The sequence below is a fragment of the Hyla sarda genome, chromosome 1 (assembly GCF_029499605.1).
Source record: "Hyla sarda isolate aHylSar1 chromosome 1, aHylSar1.hap1, whole genome shotgun sequence".
Taxonomy (NCBI): domain Eukaryota; kingdom Metazoa; phylum Chordata; class Amphibia; order Anura; family Hylidae; genus Hyla; species Hyla sarda.
The window spans coordinates 121,980,347-122,001,880 of record NC_079189.1 but is presented as its reverse complement, the minus strand read 5'-3'; the positions used below and the strand labels follow the sequence as shown (position 1 = coordinate 122,001,880).

The 21,534-nt window shown below is 40.9% G+C and overlaps 1 protein-coding gene across 1 annotated transcript in view; it reads left to right on the top strand.

Annotated features, from left to right (window-relative positions):
* Positions 1–21,534, top strand: part of GALNTL6 (polypeptide N-acetylgalactosaminyltransferase like 6) — a 410,819-nt gene that overhangs the window by 341,719 nt on the left and 47,566 nt on the right. Inside the window, exon 6 of the mRNA XM_056554430.1 lies at positions 1,095–1,316. Coding sequence (XP_056410405.1) covers positions 1,095–1,316 — 222 coding nt within the window. The remainder of the gene's footprint in view (positions 1–1,094; positions 1,317–21,534) is intronic.

Here is a 21,534-nt window from a genome sequence, read left to right as displayed (position 1 = left end):
ACATCTACCTAGTTATACATAAATATAAGGCCAATTTCACTCACTGTATAATTTTGCAGAACCTGTGAATCATGAATCTAAAATATTGAACAACTCAACAGGAGAAGATAACTCAATAGCTGATTTTATTTTTTGTATGGTTGGTGAAAATGTTCTTAGATGAATGTACCCTTAGGTCTCTTTAACACAAATGTATCATGTAGCATTTAGTTTACATGTGAAATTTTAACATTCTTTTTTTTCTAGGATTTCAAAGTAATTTTGAAAACACTAAGGGAAAAAATTCTAAAAAACACAATTGGGGGGGCTGATATATTTAAAAGTGAATTTACATTTTTTGGGTATAATTTGCGCCAGGTTGAAAAAATGGTGTGAGGCACATTTTCAAATGAGTTTTCCTTTTTGATTCATTATTCAACGTTTTATTTTTTATTTTAAAAAGGGGTTTGACCTCAGAAAAAGGCAGGCAAGGTGACAGGGCATACATTGCGCCAAAAAAAATGATGGTAACTACACCAGCTAAATGATAGTGCAGACTGTTAGTAGACACTGTTAAAAATATAGCACACTGTTAGACTGCCTCCTATGAGTGAAATTTACAAAAAAATTTAAAATGTCCCCAATGTCTTCATCTTGCTGCATTTTGGTTTAGCTATTGAATCATCTTAAACCATAATTCTGAATATGTAGACATTTTTTTCTGCATCCCCTCCTCCAAAAAAGTCAAAAAAATTGTATGGTGGCAGAATTCAGAAGGAAATGGAGAATGCAACTCTATGGCAAAACGATATTTAAAAATAAGAGTTCATTTAAGACTTTAAGATAACCTTCAACTTCAGCTATATTTGTCGCCTTTAACCAATAAAAGGTTAAAGGAAAGCAATCTGATTAATGCTTTTGCCTGCTCTTGATTAATTGAAGTCTCATTAATCCCTGCAGTGCAGTTACATCTCAGTACTTTTTCGTTTAATAAACTAATTGAGCCATTAATCTGACTGTATCACACAAAGGTCATAATTACATGATGTATAATGTTGCACGAAATATTTGAAAAGAACCATACTAATAACAGACTTATAATTCTTGTATATTAGAATCTCAAACGTGTGGCAGAGACCTGGATGGATGAATATGCAGAGTATATCTATCAGAGGAGACCTGAATATAGACACCTGTCTACTGGAGATCTCACATCTCAAAAAGAACTCCGCAAACATCTCAAGTGTAAGGACTTCAAATGGTTTATGACTGAAGTGGCCTGGGACATTCCAAAGTATTACCCACCAGTAGAACCTCCACCTGCTGCCTGGGGAGAGGTATGTTTTTATAGTACTTATTTATTGTAAAATGTATATTTTTAGCATCATTATGTTATGCTGAATTTTTACTATGATCTGGATAGTGTACACTGGGGATCAAAAGTTTGGGCACCCCAGGTAAAAATGTTTATTAATGTGCATAAAGAACCCGAGGAGGGATGGGAAAAATCTCCAAAAGGCATCAAATTACAGATTAGACATTCTTATAATGTCAACAAAAGTTAGATTTTATTTCCATCATTTACACTTTCAAAATAACAGTAAACTAAAAAATTGCATCTGCAAAAGTTTGGGCACCCTGCAGAGTTAATATCTTGTACTGCCCCCTTTGGCAAGTATCACAGCTTGTAAACGCTTTTTGTAGCCAGCCAAGAGTCTTTCAATTCTTGTTTGAGGTATCTTTGCCCATTCTTCCTTACAAAAGTCTTCCAGTTCTTTGAGATTTCTGGGCTGTCTGTCACGCACTGCTCTTTTAAGGTCTATCCATAGATTTTCAATTATGTTGAGGTCAGGAGATTGCGAAGGTCTTTGCAAAACCTTCAGTTTATGCCTCTTGATGTAATCCCCCGTGGATTTCGAGGTGTGTTTAGGATCATTATCCATTTGTAGAAGCCATCCTCTCTTTAACTTCAGCTTTTTCACAGATGGCATCAAGTTGGCATCCAAAATTTGCTGAAATTTTATTGAATCCATTTTTCCTTCTACTCGTGAGATGTTCCCTGTGCCACTGGCTGCAATACAACCCCAAAGCATGATTAATCCAACGATCCTACGTTGGGAGACTGCCGCGGCTGGCGGCATCTTCTACAAGCTGATTCCATACCGTAGTAAGTTGCAGAGACCTACGGCTGTTTGTGACGTCACTATAGCTGCCAAAACGGGTCAAAAAGCATCTTATGCGTTTTGGAAATTGCGATTTCCTTCCCCAACATAGGATCGTTCCAAGCAAGGTCATCTCCCAGGACTTTCTGTACCAGAGGAAACGCCATGAACACAGGACATAGGCTAGGACTCCACTGAGATTTTTTTCATGCTGTTTTTGTGGCATAAAAACGCCAGAAAAAACGCCAGAAAAACTGCCATAGTTTTTCCCTGCGCTTTGGCGTTTTTTCTGGCGTTTTTACCTTTGTGTGGAATTTGCCTTTTTTGGCCCCTTTTGCTTTTTTTTTTTTACAAAATAGTTGGGTACCAAAAAAAGAAAAAAAAAGGATGTAAAAATGTATTTAACTAAATGTTTTTTTTTTATAACAAAATTTGAATACATTTTTTTTAATAAAGTGTGTGTGTGTTTAAAGGGTAGCTCCCACCATCCTATTTTTTTTTTTTTTTGCAAACCCGTTCCCTACCCACCCGATCGTCCATAATATAGCAGTGATGTGGCTCTATACAGCACTCACATCTCTGCTCTATTCACATCACTGGCCATTCATATTTTCCGCCCAGAGCTGTGATTGGCCGGATGGTTGCAGCCAATAACAGCTCTTAGGGAAACATCAATGAATGAGCGGCTGGCCCGGAGTATAGTGCAGAGCAGGGATGTGAGTGATGTATACAGTCGCTCCATCTCTGCTATACACAGGACGATCACATCGGGTGTCAGTAGTGACTCCTGCTGTGATGTGTCCTTTAGCAGGCACTACTACTCCCAACATGGAGCACACTCTTCTCCATGCTGGGAGCTGTAGTACCTGCATTAATAGACAGATCACAGCGAGTGTAATTTCTGACACCCGCTGCGATCTGTCTATTAATGCAGGTACTACAGCTCCCAGCATGGGGCAGAGTGTACTCCATGTTGGGAGTAGTAGTACTTGTAGTTAAGGAAAGATCACTGCGGGTATCACTCCTGACACCCGCTGTGATCCTCCGGTATAATGTATGGATGCAGCGGCCGGTGCTCTCCTATGGTCCCCTGCACACCGTATATATGCACATTCTGATTTCTCACAGAGAGCTGTGATTGGCTGGAAACATCTGACCAATCACAGCTCTCTGCGGGAAATATGAATATGTGTATATATAAGGCAGGGCAGGGGACCATAGAAGAGCGGCTGGCCGCATCTATACATTATACAAGAGGATCGCAATGGGCGATCTGTCAATAAGTATAGGTAACTACTACACCCATCATGGAACAGTGTGTTCCATGCTGGGAGTAGTAGTACTACCTAAAAAATATTTTTTTTTTAAAGTGAAAAACACGCACACACTATATTTTTATTATTGTCGGCTACATTTTTAGCGCTTTACCCGCTCACATAAATTGATCCCTGTTTAAAAATTAATAATCATTTCGTAATAAAAAAGATCCATTTCGTTAAGTACAATTTTTTCCATCACTACTGTATCTTTTTTATGAATTTTTTTTATGGTACCCTACGAAATTTTTATAAAAAAAGGTATCTCCATAATTTTTTGGATCGCTAAAGTCCAAAAAATAATAAAAAATGCCTGCAAAAATGCAAAATTTAAAACATGGCGTTTTTCTTGGCATTTTTGCTCTCCCATAGACTTCTTTGGGAGGAAAACGCCACGATTTCAGGGCAAAAAACGCCAAACTAGGTGTTTGCAGGGGGTTTTGAAAATCCAGCCTCTGAGCCAGAAAATGCTGAAAAACGCCAAAAGGATAAAAAAAAAAACGCCAAACTGAAAAACGGCAAGTGAATCTGCCATTTTGCAGTTTACCATTGACTTGCAGCTAACATCTGGACACGGCGTTTTTTCACTGAAAAAACGCAGTGCGGGAAAATTGGCGTTTTTGACGGCATTTTTGAGAAAAAAAAAACCTCAGTGGAGTTCCAGCTATAAGGTGAATACTGATACCTCGCCTACTATATGGAGTATTAAGAACTAGCACCTAAGTAACTTGGAAGTTTGTGATGTGCATTAAATTGCGGTATGTGTGACCATTGGGAAATATTGTTGCATAAAGGAGGTGCATATTGGTCTAATTGGGAACCACTAGTAGCATTACAGTATATATTCAGGGAATTGAATACACACCCTGCATCCTGATTCCCTTCCCCGCATCCTGATTCCCTTAACGTAGAGTGCATATATATTTCACATTTTTTTTAGAAAAATAACAAAATGGAGTGAATGAAGAAATTTGTTAATTCGAATCGAGTCGAAATTCGGATTCAATACAAATCTAATTTTTCATGACATTCAGAATGAATTCGGATTCGTCGGATTTGATTCTCTCATCACTAGTAATAATGTCTAGAATGTCCAAATCAGTAGCAATGCCCTCAGTGCCTTCTAATGTCTGCCTAATGTCCATTAGTGCTCTTGGGTCAGTAATTAAAACTCTTAGCGCCCACACTTGGTCATAGTGCCCCTTAATGCACCCCACTCAGCAATAATGCCTCTTAGTACCCCACTCAGCAATAATGCCTCTTAGTACCCCACTCAGTAATGGTGCCTCTTAGTGCATTCACTAAGTAATAATGCCCTTTTGTGCCTCCCTCTCAGTAATGGAGCCCTCATAGTGCCCCCACTGAGTAACAGTACCCCCATAGTGCTTTCAACTTATTTATCATGCCTTTTATTGCCTTAGACTTACTAATGGTGCTCTCCATAGTGCCTCCACTCTGTATAAATGTCAGTATTGATGTCCCCACTAGTCCTTGGGCCACTTAGGGCCCCCACTCAGCATTGTTGTCTGTCTTAGTGCCACCCCTTAGTTTGCCTATTTAGTAATGATGTCCCCCTTAGTGCACACCACTTAGTAATGATGTCTCTCTTAATAATGATGTCTCAATTAGTGACATAACCATATAATGATGCCCTCTTAGTGCCTCCACTTACACATAAAGTTCACCTTAAGCGCCCCCCACTTAATGATTATAATAATAATAATTTGTTGTGGCCAAATATTCAATACTAAAAAGGTCCTACTCACCTTTCTCCATTGGCACAATCCTGCATGCTCTAAACACCTTCACCCTATGAGCCTCAGGCATAGGATACCAAGGCAGGCACAATGATGTTACATCACCATGCTTGCCTGTTCTGGCATTTCCATCTGCCATATGTTAGACTGCACTCAGGAAGTACCTAAAACCTATGAGAGAGGATGGTAAAACTGGAAGATAACTTTCTGTTCTGCTATTGTACCCTGAAGATACACATGCAGTTGAAGGTGATGGTCACTGAGAGATCCAGGACCTTTTCCTAGAAAAACCACCACTTTTTGTTTAGTCAATGTAGTGCACCAGTTCTCTATTCCTGTATGTGGTTTGTCATTTCATCATCTGTCCTTGTCCTGTATATTGATATAAGAATGTCATGCTGGTATATGCTCCTGTTCTTTAGTTTTAAGCCACTTGTCAGAAATTTTTGCCAAAATAATGGATCCATGTTGGGTTTTTGCTGTGTCTGGCTTGAGGTGTATGTAACATGATCAAATTATTTTAGGTCAGTAATGTTCTTGCCAAATCACCATTATCATCCATTTTACATCTGTCATGAACAGGGTCTTGTTATATGTGATGTTTTCTATAATGACATTTGTCTAAAAAATTTATGGAATCATCCATACAAAAAGTTTTTTTTTTTTTGTGCTTTGGCGAGGATGTTTGCATCTGCATTACATTGAACACTTCACATTAGGGCATTGTGTTGGCTAATGGGTATCAGGAATTGGAGTTGGCTTGAGATGTTGCTTCATATACATTTGCAGGATTTCAATTGCTAGTTATATTGATTAGGAATGAAGAATGATGAATCCGAATTCGTTGTGAATTTCAGGAAAAATTTCTCACTGCAAGTTTTAAATGCAGCAAATTTTCCGCTGCAGCTCAAATCCTCAGCTGGAAATTCGCTGTGAAACACCCCCCTCCCTCCCCCATGTGAATGTACCCCAAAAACACTTCACTACACCATGCTACAAAAAATAAAGGGTATAACACTACATATACATATACCCCTACACAGTCTCCTCCCCCTGGCCCTCCCCCCCCCCCCCCCACCCAAATAAAAATGAAAAATATTTGGTACAGCACTGTTTGAAAAATGGAGCCTCCAGCTGTTGCAAAACACTACACTACACTACACTACAAAAAATAAAGCGTATAACACTACATATACACATGTAGAGATGAGCAAACTTACAGTAAATTCGATTCATCCCGAACTTCTCGGCTCGGCAGTTGATGACTTTTCCTGCATGAATTAGTTCAGCTTTCAGGTGCTCCCGTGGGCTGGAAAAGGTGGATACAGTCCTAGGAGACTCTTTCCTAGGAATGTATCCACCTTTTCCAGCCCACCGGAGCACCTGAAGGCTGAACTAATTTACGCAGGATAATTCATCAACTGCTGAGCCGAGAAGTTTGTGACGAATCAAATTTACTGTAAGTTCGCTCATCTCTATACACATACTCCTACACAGTCTCCTCCCCCCGCCCCCCCCCCCCCCCCAATAAAAATGAAAAACATCTGGTACAGCACTGTCTCCAAAATGGAGCCTCCAGCTGTTGCAAAACAACAACTCCCAGTATTGCCAGACAGCAATTGACTATCCAGGAAGGCAGGGAGTTTTGCAACAGCTGGAGGCACCCTGTTTGGAAATCACTTTGTCGTAGAGTACCCGTATGTCCACCCCTATGCAAATCCCTAATTTAGGCCTCAAATACGCATGGCGCTCTCTCACTTCGGAGCCCTGTTGTATTTCAAGGCAACAGTTTAGGGCCACATATGGGGTATTTCTGTACCCAGGAGAAATTGCCTAACAAATTTTGGGGGGCTTTTTCTCCTTTTACCCGTTATGAAAAGGTAAAGTTGGGGTCTACTCCAGCATGTTATTGTAAACATTTTTTTATTTTTTACACTAAACTGCTGGTGTTGCCCCATACTTTTCATTTTCACAAGAGGTAAAAGGAAAAAAAGACCCCCCAAAATGTGTAATGCAATTTGTCCTGAGTACGGAAATACCCCATATGTGTATGTAAAATGCTCTGCCGGCAGACAACAAGGCTCTGGAGTGAGAGCGCCAAGAACATTAGAGGTGATTTGCACAGGGGTGGCTGATCGTTACAGCAGTTCTGACATAAACACAAAAAAAAAACACCCACATGTGACCCCATTTTGGAAACTACACCCCTTAAGGAACATAACAAGGGGTATAGTGAGCCTTAACTACCCACAGGTGTTTGAAGAATTTTCGTTAAAGTTGGACTGGAAAATGATTTTTTTATTATTTTTTCACTAAAATGCTGGTGTTATCCCAAATTTTTCATTTTCACAATGGGTAATAGCAAAAAAGCCCCCCAAAATTTGTAATGCCATATGTGGATGTAAAGTACTCTGTTGGCACACTACAGGGCTCACAAAAGAAGGAGTGCCATTGGGAATTTGGAGAGAGAATTTGGCTGGAATTGAAGGCCATGTGCGTTTACAAAGCCCCCATGATGCCAGAACAGTGGTGGACCCCCACATGTGACCCAATTTTGGAAACTACACCTCTCACAAAATTAAATAAGGGGTGCAGTGAGCATTTACACCCCACAGGTGTCTGACAGATTTTTGGAACAGTGGTCCGTGAAAATTAAAAATGTAATTTTTCATTTGCACAGCCCACTGTTCCAAAAGTCTGTCAAACGCCACTGGGGTGTAAACGCTCATTGCACCCCTTATTACAATCTGTAAGGGGTGTAGTTTCCAAAATGGGGTCACATGTCAGGGTCCACTGTTCTGGAAGCATGGGGGCTTTGTAAACGCACATGGCCCCCGACTTCCATTCCATACAAATTTTCTCTCCAAAAGCTCACTGGCGCTCCTCCTCTTCTGACCATTGTAGTTCACCTGCAGAGCACTTTACATCCACACATGGGGTATTTCCATCCTCCAATGGAGTTACAAATTTTGGGGGGCATTTTCTCCTATAACCTCTGTTAAAAATGGTAAATTTGGGGAAAAAACTGCATTTTAGTGAAAAAAAATTTTATTTACACAAAAAAAAAGTAGTCAAATACCTGTGAGATGTTAAGGCTCACTGTACCCCTTGTTACAAGCATTGAGGGGTGTAGTTTCCATAATATTATGCCATGTGTTTTTTTCTTTTTGCTGTTATGATACCACAGGGGCTTCCTAAATGTGACATGTTTCAGAAAAATTTGCTTTCAAAAAGCCAAATGTGGCTCCTTCAATTCTGAACATTGTAGTGCGCAAGCAGAGCACTTGAGGGCCACTTATGAGGTACTTCCATACTCATAAGAAATGGGGTTACAAATTTTGTGGGGCCTTTTTTTCCTTTAACCTCTTGAAAAAAAAGCATAATTTGGGGGGGAAAACATCATTTTAGTGAAAAAAAAATTTGATTTTTCATTTACACATCAGACTTTAATGAAAAAGTCGTCAAACACCTGTGGGGTGTTAAGGCTCACTGTACCCCTTGTTACGTGCCTTGAAGGGTGTAGTTTCCAAAATAGTATGCCACGGGGTTTGTTTTTTGCTGTTATGGAACCATAGTGGCTTCCCAATTGCAACATGCCCCCTAAAAAACAACAAAATTCACTCTCCAAAATCCCATTGTCGTTCCTTTGCTTCTGAGCCCTCTAGTGCACCCACAGAGCACTTTATGTTCACAAATGAGGTATTTCCTTACTCGAGAGAAATTGGGTTACACATTTTGGGGGGAATTTTCTCCTTTAACCCCTTATAGAAATAAAAATAAAAAAAACTGGGTCTACAAGAACATGTTAGGGTAAAAAATTGAGATTTAGAATTTTCTCCTTTATTTGTTGCTATTCCTATGAAACAGCTAAAGGATAACCAAAAATTATGAATATCAATTTGTATACTTTGAGGGGTACAATTTTTATATTGGGGTCAGTTATGGGATATTTATAATATGAAGACCCCTCAAATCCACTTAAAAACTGGACTGGTCCCTGAAAAATTCAGATTTTGTAAATTTTGTGAAAAAGTGGAAAATTGCTGCTGAATTTTAAGCCCTCTGATGTCTTCCAAAAGTAAAAACATGTCAACTTTATGATGCAAACATAAAGTAGATATATTGTATATGTGAATCAATATATAATTTATTTGGTATGTCTATTTTGCTCACAATCAGAGAGCTTCAAAGTTGGAAAAATGCAAAAAAAAATTAGATTTTTCATGAAATTTGGGAAATTTTCACCAAGAAATGATGCAAGTATCGATGAAAATGTACGCTATGATAAAGTAGAATATGTTACTAAAAACCATTCTCCGAATCAAATCATAAGTAAAAGCATCCCAGAGGTATTAATCCTTAAAGTTACAGTGGTCGGGTCGATATAGAGAAGGCCTTTGACTCGGTTTCTTGGTCCTACCTGTTTAGAGTCCTACAGTTCATGGGTTTCACTTGTCCCTTTGTAGAGGCTCTCCACTGCCTTTATTCCGCTCCCGGAGCCTATTTGAAACTCCCTACCCCTTCTCCATCTCCCATAGTTATAGAGTGGGGTTCTTGCCAGGGCTTATATTATGTATTTCCGTATGGGAGTCGGGGGTCTTTCAGTCCCTAACCTCATGAAATATTATAGGGCTGCACGCATAGCTCAATTGTTGCTCTGTAATATTAGTTCTTTTGGCCCCAGATGGCTAGTTCTTGAAAACACTCTACTTTTGCCCCACACCTTACGCTCTCTTATGTGGTCGTCCAGTCCAATCTGTTCTTTCCGTCCCCCGTCTGCTCTCTTTTCTTGCTACTCTCTTCTCCTCTGGCGATCTGTCAGGTTCAAATTTCACCTTCAATCTCCCCATTCTCCTGCCATACCACTCTTTCATAACCCTTCTTTCCCACCAGGCTCCTATGCCTCAGCTTTTGGCTTGTGGATTAATAATAAACTTACCTGTCTTAATGCTTTCCTGGTGAGAGGCAGACTTATGGATAGAGGGGCCTTCCTTTCCCAATTTAACCCTCCCCCCTTCCGAATCTTTTAAATGCTCCCAAGTCTTCTCTTTTCTGTCCTCGATTCCAGAGACATTTTTTCCCATAGTCCCCACCTCTCTTGAGGCGCTGGCTATTTATACTCCTACACGCTCTGGGACCCTTTCTTTGGTCTATTCCCTCCTCAATGGTCCTCTGAATGGGGTTAAACTAAAATTTATGACACAATGGAAGGAAGATCTCCGGGTTACCATGTCTCTCTCGGATTGGCATACCTGTTGCTCTCAACTGAGTAAGGGTAGTTGGCAGGTTTCGTTGGCTGAGACACTTTGAAAATATTACACCGCACTTATTATGTGCCTGCCCACTTACACGCCATTTACCCGGAGGTCTCCCTCCTCTTCTTTTGGGGCTGCCCCAAGACAGGCTCAATGTTGTATACATGGTGGTCTTGTCCCTTGGTTGCTGCCTTTTGGAGAGATATTATGGGTCTCATTTCATCGGTCCTCGATAGGCCTTTCCCCCTCTCCCCGGAGGTCTGCCTTCTGGGCAGTTAGCCTTCTAGACTCCCATATACACCTTTTAAATTGGCCCAATTCATATTACTGGCAGCACGCATACACATTGGATAAGATGCCTGATCGTGGGAGTCCTGCCGCTGGGGACCCCCGTGATCTTGCACACGGCACCCCGTTTGTAATCAGTCCCCAGAGTCCCATAACTTGGATAGGCACGCCGCTTCCGCCTCCACGCTTTCCTCATCCTCCACCATGTCTCAGCTTCCACTGCATGGACAAGTCTCAGTGCCCCTCCAGCATACCATGTGTCCAGCACATGGCGGTGTCACGCTGTTCTTCACATGGTTTGTCTTGGTGAACGGAGTCACACAGGGAAGGAACTGCTAAAAGTCATTCATCAAGAAATCGAATCATGGCTTACTCCATGAAAACTTGAAAAGGGAACCATGGTGACCGACAATGGGAAGAACATCTCATCTACGCTGCAACAAGAAAGCCTGAGACATGCACCCTGCATTGCACATGTGTTCAATATGGTTATCAAGCGGTTCCTGAAGTGTTCCCCCCATCTGCAAGACATGCTAACAATGGGAAGGAAACTTTGCATGCACTTCAGCCACTCATACACCGCCGAGCACACCCTCCTTGAGCTGCTGCTTCAGAACGGCATCCCCCAACATAGTCTTATTTGTGGCGTTTCCACACATTGGAATTACACCTTCCATATGTTGGACCGACTATACGAAATAAGAAAAGCCATCACCGATTTCTTGATGATCCAAGCAGATAGGGGGACTCCCCTGTGTAACTTCAATGTCAACCAGTGGCAGCTCCTATGTGACACCTGCCGTTTGCTCAGGCCCTATTAGGAAGCCACATTATTAGTCAGTCACCAGGATTACGGGATGAACAATGTCATTTCAATGCTTCATCTACTATGTGTTGGAAAAAATAGCTGATCAGGGCACTGGAGACATGGCACCTACATCTTACGGCCACATGAGCCCTGTGGGGGATGAACTGGAGGAGGAGAAGGGGGGGGAAAGTTGAGCACAGCTTAGGTTTCACGAGAGAGGCATTTTTTCAAGTCATCTGACAGGAGAAGAGGAGAAGGAGCAGCTAGAGGGTTATGAGGAAGGCGAGACAGAGGACCCAGACACACTCTGGCAGTGTGCAGTGGAGATGGAGGCAGGGAGTCCCTCCGAGTAAATTGCACAAATGGCACAATGCATGCTCACTTGCTTGCGAAGTGACTGCCGATTTGTCCCCATTCGGCAGCGGGATGACTTCTGACTCTCCACCTTATTGGACCCTCGCTGCCTATCTGCGCCATCCTCCATCCTCTTGCAGGTATGACTTTGGGGGCCCTCTGTGCTCACCTTCCACTGCCATGGCTGCTGGGGAGGGGTGGGGTGGCAGGAGCAGTATCAGCTCCATCAGCAGCAGCCTGAGTCTACAGTCGCTGATGAGTACCTTTCTTCACCCACATTGTGAAGCAACTCATCAGCAGCAGGTAGACCTGGAGCAGGACCTGAACTAACATACCTTAACATGACCATGCCAACACACCTTGAACTGGACTTCTGGGCAGCCAAACTAGATTTGTGGCTGCAACTAGCAGAGTTTGCTCTGGAAAAGCTGTCCTGCCCGGCCAGTAGTGTGCCATCAGAGCGGGTGTTTAGTGCGGCGGGGGCAATAGTAACCCCAAGGAGAACTTGTCTGTCCACGAAAAATGTGGAAAGACTGATCTTTGTGAAGATGAATCGGGCATGGATATGCCAGGATTTCCACCCACCGATGCCTGATGCCTCAGAGTAGATTGACCATGGTGTCACACCAACACTTCCCTAATGTGGATAGTGCTAAAGATGTTTAAGGTACTGCTCCCCAGTTACAGACATTCCTCCTGATCAGAACACAAGTAAGTACTGAGTATATACCTTACTTGAAACGTAACTTTTAATAATATTCTTAGGATGAAATATATGTAGCCACAATTTTTTTTAAATTAAACAAAAAGAAAGGCGTGCGAAAAACACCATGTGCCACCTACACATCCAAGTATTGATGTGATACAAAGACCTCTAAAAGGTGCAAAGGAACAACATATGGTCCATTGTAACCAGTGGGGGGAAAACTTCCCCTATAAAGCCCTACTCTTGCATTATTGATTCCCTTCTTGGCAAGTGTTACTCGTACTAAAAAGGGTGGTCCCAGACTGGAACCTCTTCTATTCCCCCCTACAAACTCTGCCATTTCCCAGGTTTTTTAGGTGGAAATAGAATTTCCTGTGTGGGGCTGCCCTTTTTAGGGTGAGTAACATTTGCCAAGAAGGGAATTAGTAGGGCGAGAATAGGGCCTTACAGGGGAAGGTTAACCCCCACCTGCTACAATGGACAATAAGTTGTTCCCTTCCACCTTTTCGAGGAGAGTGTTACTCTTCTTAAAGAGGTACTCTGGTGGAAAACCTTTTTTATTAAATCAACTGGTGCCAGAAAGTTAAACAGAAGTAAATTACTTCTATAAAAAAAAAATATTGATCCTTCCAGTACTTATTAGCTGCTGAATACTACAGAGGAAATTATTTTCTTTTTGGAACACAGAGCTCTCTGCTGACATCAGACCACAGTTGTTAAAATGGACAGAGATGTCAGCAGAGAGCACTGTGGTCATGATGTCAGCAGAGAGTTCTGTGTTCCAAAAAGAAAATTATTTCCTCTGTAAGATTCATCAGCTAATAATTACTGCAAGGATTAAGATTTTTTAAGAGGTAATTTACAAATCTGTTTAACTTTCTGGCACCACTGGTTAAAAAAAAAAGTTTTCTGCAAGAGTACCCCTTAAACTCCTAGGGGACGAAGGGCGTATGCATACGCCCTCGTGTCCCGTCACTTAAGGACGGAGGGCGTGTCCATACGCCCTCCGTATTTCCAATCACCAGTGTTGCCACCCCTTCCTATCCCCTGCCATTGGTCGATCATGCTGACGACCAATTGCAGGAGGGGGCGGGGGGGGTGTTAAAGTTAATTTCCCTCGCTCTGCCCATCCAACGAAGTCGGGGCAGAGAGGGGGGAACACGGGCGGCAAGGGGGGAACATGGCCCGGCTTACCCGGACTGGTGGAGGCGGCACCCCGGGGCAGCAGCGGTGGCGGAATCAACGCAGGAGGAGTGCGGCTGGAAAGTGCGCGTGGAGAAGGCTGCAGTGAAGATCGCGGTAAGTGATCTCTGTGACCTTCTAAAAGCTGCAAAACTACAACTCCCAGCATACCCAGACAGCCGAAGGCTGTCTGGGCATGCTGGGAGTTGTAGTTTTGCAACATCTGGAGGGTCGCAGTTTGGAGACCACTGTGTAGTGGTCTCTAAACTGTGGTCCTCCAGATGTTGCAAAACTACAACTTTCAGCATGTACTGACTGTCTGGGCATGCTGGGAGTTGTAGATTTTCAACATCTGAAGTGGCACAGTTTGGAGACCACTATACGGTGGTCTCCAAACTGTAGCCCTCCAGATGTTGCAAAAGTACAATTCCCAGCATGGCCAGACAGTCAGGGATGCTGGGCATGTAGTTCTGCAATACCTGGCCCTTCATATATTGCAGAACTGCAACTCCCAGCATGCCTAGACAGTCTGGGCATGCTTGGAGTTATTGTTTTGCAACATCTGGAGGGCTACAGTTTGGAGACCACTACTTAGCGGTCTCCAAACTGTTTTTCCCCAGCTGTTGCAAAACCACAACTCCTAATGTTGCCGGACATCCATAGACTGTCCTGGCAGGCTGGGAGTCTTGCAGCAGTTGGAGGCACCCTGTTTGAGAAACACTGCTGTAGGGTTTTGGTGGAGACAAGCCCCATCCTTGTAACCGGGTCCACTCCTATTGCAAATTCCTTATTTAGGCCTCAAATGCGCATGGCGCTCTCTCACTTCAGGGCCCTGTCGTATTTCAAGGCAACAGTTTAGGGCCACATATAGGGTATTTCTGTACTCGGGAGAAATTGCGTTACAAATTGCGTTACACAATTTGGGTCCATATATTTTATTCTAAGCATACTATTCAAGGTTAAGTTTTACGTAATGCATATCCTCAATACCTACTTGTGCACACTAACACTTTTGCAAAAGAGACCGTTTTCTCCTGCCTACCTGCCTGAGCTACTATTCTGTTCCTGCCACCTGCCTGATGCCACACATCTGATGCCAAGTTCTCCTTTTTTTACCCACTTTCGTCACTGGGTACATGTATTGCCACCCACCGCACCACTCACCGGGTCACTTTCAGGACTCCTGATGCTGCTGCTGCCACCTCCAGGCTGTCTCATTCTGCCACCATATGTTCTCGTGCTGATGCCACTTCCAGGCTGTCTCATTCTGCCAGCAGATGTTCTCCCATGCTGATGCCAGCTCCAGGCTTTCTCATTCTGCCACCATATGTTCTCCTAATGCTGATGTCAGGTCCATGCTGTCTCTTACTGCCCCCATATGTTCTCCTCATGCTGCCATTACCTCCAGGCTGCGTCATTCAGCCACTATATGTTCTCCTCATGCTGCCGCAAACTCCAGGCTGTTTCATTCAGCCATTATATTCTGCCGCTAACTACAGGCTGTGTCATTCAGCCACTATGTGGTCTTCTCATGCTGCTGCCAACTCCAGGCTGTGTCATTCAGCCACTATATGTTCTCCTCGTGCTGCTACCACCTCCACGCTGTGTCACTCAGCCACTACATGGTCTCCTCATGCTGCCGCCGCCTCCACGCTGTGTCATTCAGCCACTATGTGGTCTCCTCATGCTTCTGCCACCTCGAGGCTGTGTCATTCAGCCACTATATGTTCTCCTCAAGCTGCCGCAAACTCCAGGCTGTGTCATTCAGCCACTGTATGTTCTTCTCATGCTGCCACCAATACCAGGCTGTGTCATTCAGCCACAATGTGGTCTCCTCATTCTGCCGCCAACTCCAGGCTGTGTCATTCAGCCACTTTCTGTTCTCCTCATGTTGCCGCCACCTCCACGCTTGTGATTCAGCCACTATATGGTCTACTCATATTGATGCCACCTCCAGGCTCTGTCATTGTGCCGCTCTACGACAGGGATTATAATAGCCTGCCTCTGATCTGTTTGTCATACTGAATAACAGTATTATTTTACTAACCCAGTACACACCCTATCCGTGTTACAGCAAGGCAAAGTGTTCTACACCCCTACTGAGGATTTCTGTAGGCCAGAAATAGCCGTTTTCAATAGTGATTTGCCACTAATAAATTCGGACCGAAACAAATTTTTGGGGAAAATTCAGGGAATCAGCCGAATCAAATTTTTCAAAAATTCGCTCATCTCTAATATTGATTGTTTGCTGTTGCTATGTGCTCCGTCTATATCTGTTTTCACATGGAGCTGTTTAGTTACTAGTATAGGAAATTTTGATATCTATTGAGCTTTCCAGTTCTTCATTTGTCCAATTATTTCACTTAGACATTGTTTTCCTGTTATATGTTGTCCTTTATTGTCTGTTGTTTGCCCATACTCTAAGCCATCCTGGACTACTCCTATCTCCTCCAGTCATCCTATGGCAAATTGTCATATACTGTTGTCTCTTGCATTGATATGTGCTTGTATGAGTTCCTTGCACAACTATTGACTGGTCTGTCTAGACTGTCCTACGCCAACGCCTGGGAGTATCTGCATACTAGGAGGTATTGTTAGCAAACAGGTGACAAATGAAAGGTGACTTCTAGAGGGGAAGCCAAGTTCTGCAGTATAGTGGCCTATCAGGTTAATACTTATGTATGGACACTGCCTAGTACCACTTCTCTAGTTATGTATACCGAGTGTCATTTTGACTACTTTTCCCTACAAATGGACCCTATCATTCTTAATATATATGGGTACTGCGCAACTCCCCTGCTCTTGTTCTGTATAAATACATTTTCAGTATCTGAACTTATTCTGTGTATATTGACACAATTCTGTTATATGCATTATCACTTTTCTTGTCCTTTATTCTGGGAATAATATCTGTGTCTAAGCTTTTGATCTTGTTCTGTACAGTGCACAAAACTATTTTTTGTTCTGAACATTTGGTGTAAAATGAGAACCTGCCCTTATTCTTTTTATAGGCCTTGCATCGTACCACTTCTCTTGTCCTGTATGCTGTATCTAGTTATCAGTATTAACTTATTCTTTATGTACGGACACTGCACAGCAGGGTTGTCATTACATTTTTTTGCCCAGCATATATGCCAATAAATGATAGCTGCAGTGCAAAAAGTGCGCTCAGCCTTTCCTCCCACCAGGGTTCAAGCCTAAAAAATCCATGTTTTTCCAGAACTTGACTATGGTTTATACCATCTAGATTGCAAAGAGAAAAATTGGAGGCCAGATCGCAACAAAATTATGTTACATATAGGGAGTTTATTTCATGAGCATGTGATCGAAGGTTACATAAGTCCCATTAATTTGCGTAGAATTAAATTTTGGCATGGAAATCTTTTCACAAGCATACTGACAATCTACAACAGATTTGGTAGTAATAAAGTAGAAATAAAATTCTCTGAAATATAAGTATAAAAAGTGAGCAATACTATTCGAATCCAGGTCCACTTTAAATATCACAAACAAATAGAGTAAGCCTAGGTTTACACAGGCGTATTTCATTGTAAAATTTAGTTACATAGTTAGCATGGTCGAAAAAAGACATCCATCCATCAAGTTCAACCATATGCGACCATAAAATTGCAGAAATTTTGGATCAGTTTTTTAACATTATTGTGCATTGTTCTTTATGTAAAATGAATAAGTGGTTGTCTATGCAAGCAATATGTAAGAAAAAAATAAATAAAAAAGATGTCTTTTTTACAGCTGTGTAAATAAGTGATATGTAATTCCAACTCTTAATTCTCGGGTTCTGCACCCAAATTGTGTTGCATGTTTCATGTGCCAGATTTTGTTATGGACAAATACAAAAAACTCGACTTATTCTTCATTATACTCTGAAAACCTAAAAAAAAAAAAAAAAGGCTTATATGCAAAAAAAAAGGGGCATGTCCTCAAAAAAGGGACATGTCCTCGACAGTTCTGAACAATATCCCAACAAATTTACTGATGTCTCCACATATAATGTGGGGAATTTGAGCACTGGAAACCCCAACAGCTCAGAGCAGTTGTTAAAACAGCATAACCTTAAGAAAAACACCACATTAGTAAATACCATGGAAACATACTTCTCTTCATAAATCACCCCATTGTGTGCATAGACAACCATTTTCCCACTTCACCTGCTTTATTTTTCCAGCCAAGAGAAGGTGGGGAAAGCTGGAAGCAGAAAAAGTGGGGAAGTTACGCAATTTGTAGAACTCCAATCAGCCATAATGGGAATTACGCAAATGGTTTAGCTCCATGTTAACAGAAATTTCAATATTACATAAACAGCGTAGCATACAAGTATATGGTGTTTGTGTAACCAACATTAAAGTCAATAGGAGATATGCAAGTTGTGTAACTCCCCCACTTCGGTTGTTACTGGCTTTTTACCACCTACGGCCGCAGACAGGCAGCAGCTGGCCGGAAAACAGAAGCAGCGCGGTAAAATAACCCATTAAATGTAAAAAATATGGACGTAAAATTAGCAATTTCTGCAGTTTTCTGCTTTGGCTTACAAATGCGTAACCAGAATGGGCACCCCTCTCTATTGCATCTGTGATAAGCCATTAAAGTAAATGGATAGGTTTAATCTATAACATTCTCTCTATACTAGCCAATTAACCATAATTATTTATCTGAGAATGGGTAACAGTTTTATTACTGTTAAAAAAAAATAATATATATATATATATATATATATATATGTGTGTGTGTGTGTGTGTTTATGTGGGTGAAAAGTTTCAGCACAGAAAGGCCATCAGTGCGGTGCAGATATCCCCCAGCTTCCAGCTTGCCAGGCTGGATATACAAACAGTCCTCCCTTCAAGGAAACAGCACCAGTCACTGGGTACTTATAGTTAGTGTTGAGCACGAATATTCGTAATGCGAACTTTTATCATGCATATCGGTACTTAGCGATTTTGAAAATATTTAGAATTTAGTGCTATATATTTGTAATGACGAATATTAGTTTGGTTTTTGTTTGTTTTTCACATGCAAATTTTCATGCGAATTTTCGCATTGGAAAAAAAGTGAACGAACATAGCAAATATGCAAATTTTGAGAACAAAGGACAAATAATCGTCAATATATTCGTGAAATATCGCGAATTCGAATATGGCCCCTGCCGCTCATCACTATTTATAATAATACTGCTAATTTGATCCTTCAATGGTTACAGTTTATAATATATGAAAACACAAAACTTGGGATTGGCATGCTGCTAGAAATATTGTTAGCTATAATTTTGAATGCATGTAAACATAAAAGCAATTGATATCTATCTACATATGGGCAGTGAACTCATGTTTTTCTGTACATGCACTTATATCTAATGAAAGGACTATAGATGATATGGTTTTGTTTTAGAAATAGCTGTAAGATGTATAACCGGACAAGATGCAATGGAAACTGCTGAGTTCATTTTTTAGATGGTTTATTTTATTCCTACGGTGGCTGTTTTCCCAGTTTCATAACTTTCTAATAGAAACGTAACATGTTTTATACAGACCAATTGAGTGTGATTAAGTATGCTACCTTGCCACTATATAACTGCCTACACAACAGTAATATAAAGAGAGTAACAATAGGAACAAAAGGTTCTTATATCTAAATGACTTGTGTTAACTGCTCCTAGCTGGCTAGTCAACATCTATTTTTTGTATTTTTAGCACCTGTTTTGCTCTTATTATAACCAATGGTATAATGGAAGATGATGTATGTATTTGTTCATTCTACAAGTAACAGTAGTAGCAGCTAGCAGATGGTATGGCTTATCAGCACCAAAGTCATGTTTATTACATGACTTATTATTTGTGCATAGTTTTATTTATAATCTATGTCACCAGGATTTATATGGGTAGTGGAAATTTGGTTCAGAGCCCTTTTTGTCTTTCACTGCTTTACTATCTAAGAGAAATGGTATCTGTAAAATCATTGAATATATTGTATTGTTTTTATTACTCATTTGGAGTAGACACAATGATATCACAAATACAGGAGGTGTCCTTACCATTTCAATTGCCATCTTACTATTGTCACTGTTTATTATTTCTTAAAAATGTCCAAACAAAGAATCACACAAAGATACTGAACTATGTCTTTTACTCAGATCATGCAGAAATGTTACATGTCACACAGTCCAGCTGTGACACTCTACAACCCCCACTGTTAGAAAAGTTCTGTATACTGTAATGTATGTGTAACAGAAATCCTTAGTAAATCCATTGCAGATATTATGGAGAAGTAGGAGATAATATATGTAGCAAGGAGAAATTATGTGCTACACATATGCCACATGCAGCCAATGTTAGATTTTATAGAGGTAATACATTTAGATAATAGATGAGTAAGTGAAACTGAACTTTTAGGGGTAGATTAAAAAAAACTGAATGTCATGCTAGACACACAGGGGGAGATTCTCAAAGAATTTTGAGCCAAAATTTTGGCGCGAAAAGTATCGATCACATTTTCAAAGAGCTTTGTGCCGCAGTTTACATTGTTCACGTCAGTTTTGTAACTTTACACTATATTTTCAAAGGGGTGAGAGTCCAGTTTATATAAAAAAAATTCACACCACCTTTTTGATAGTGTAGAAATCACAGAAATGGTTGTAGTTTTGTTTATTTTTTCTTTGTTTTTTTGGGAAGAAAAGGTGTTATTTAAGTAATTATCAAAAAAGGAAATAACTATTATTGAAAAATGTTTTAAAAAAATTATAAATATATATATATTTTTTTCTTCTTCTTCACTGCACCTGCACTCACATTTAAGCTCAGAAATATTATATTTATACATTCGCTTGTCTGGGACCAGATAACCGTGAAATATTTTGTCAGATGTTTCTGCCAGAGTTTACTGGGATGTAAAATTTGGCACAAAAAAACAAACAAAAGTGTCCCAAAAATAAATTTTCACATATTTTCAAAGCAGCACAAGACACCTTTGAAAATGTGTGTGGAAAAAAAAAGGTGTGCAGAATGTCACTGGAACAGAAATTACAGTAGTTTTTGAGAATCTCCCCCACAATGTTAATATTTATTTAATATATATATATATATATATATAAATATATACATTTTCAATTGTGAAATGGAGTATTATGGACTATAATAATAATGGCTTATCCTTAGAATTGGTGAGGGAAATAAAATGACCCATGCATCAAGCACTGTTCAGAGTTCCATTAATTGAATAAAGATGTCCAAAGCGAGTATGGAATCGCTTTGGACATCTTCATTCAATTAATGGAACTCTGAACAGCGCCTGATGCACAGGTCATTTTACTTCCCTCACCTACACGATTGAACAGGATTGGATCATCCATCCCTGTGATCCTTTGGGCTTTGCAGTTCACTCCGACCATGATTATATCCCTATCCAGGGGTGATAAGCGTTGATTATCTACCGCAAGGTGAGCTGCCAACTGAAAGGCTGGTGCGATCCACTCTCTATTCCATCTGGTGTCTTGGGTAATGCACGAGGCATGGTCCCTCTCTTTTCTCTTTTTTTACCAGGTATCCTTAGAATTGGCTGATATTATATAGGTGGGGGAAAGAACTCCTAGCACCCCCACCAATCAGCTGACTGAAGGGGCTGTGGTACTCCAGCAAGCACTAAATCACTTTTGTTTTTTCAAGGGGTAATGTAACATTAGTTTGGAATGCTACATTTCTATGTTATGTTAAAAGTTT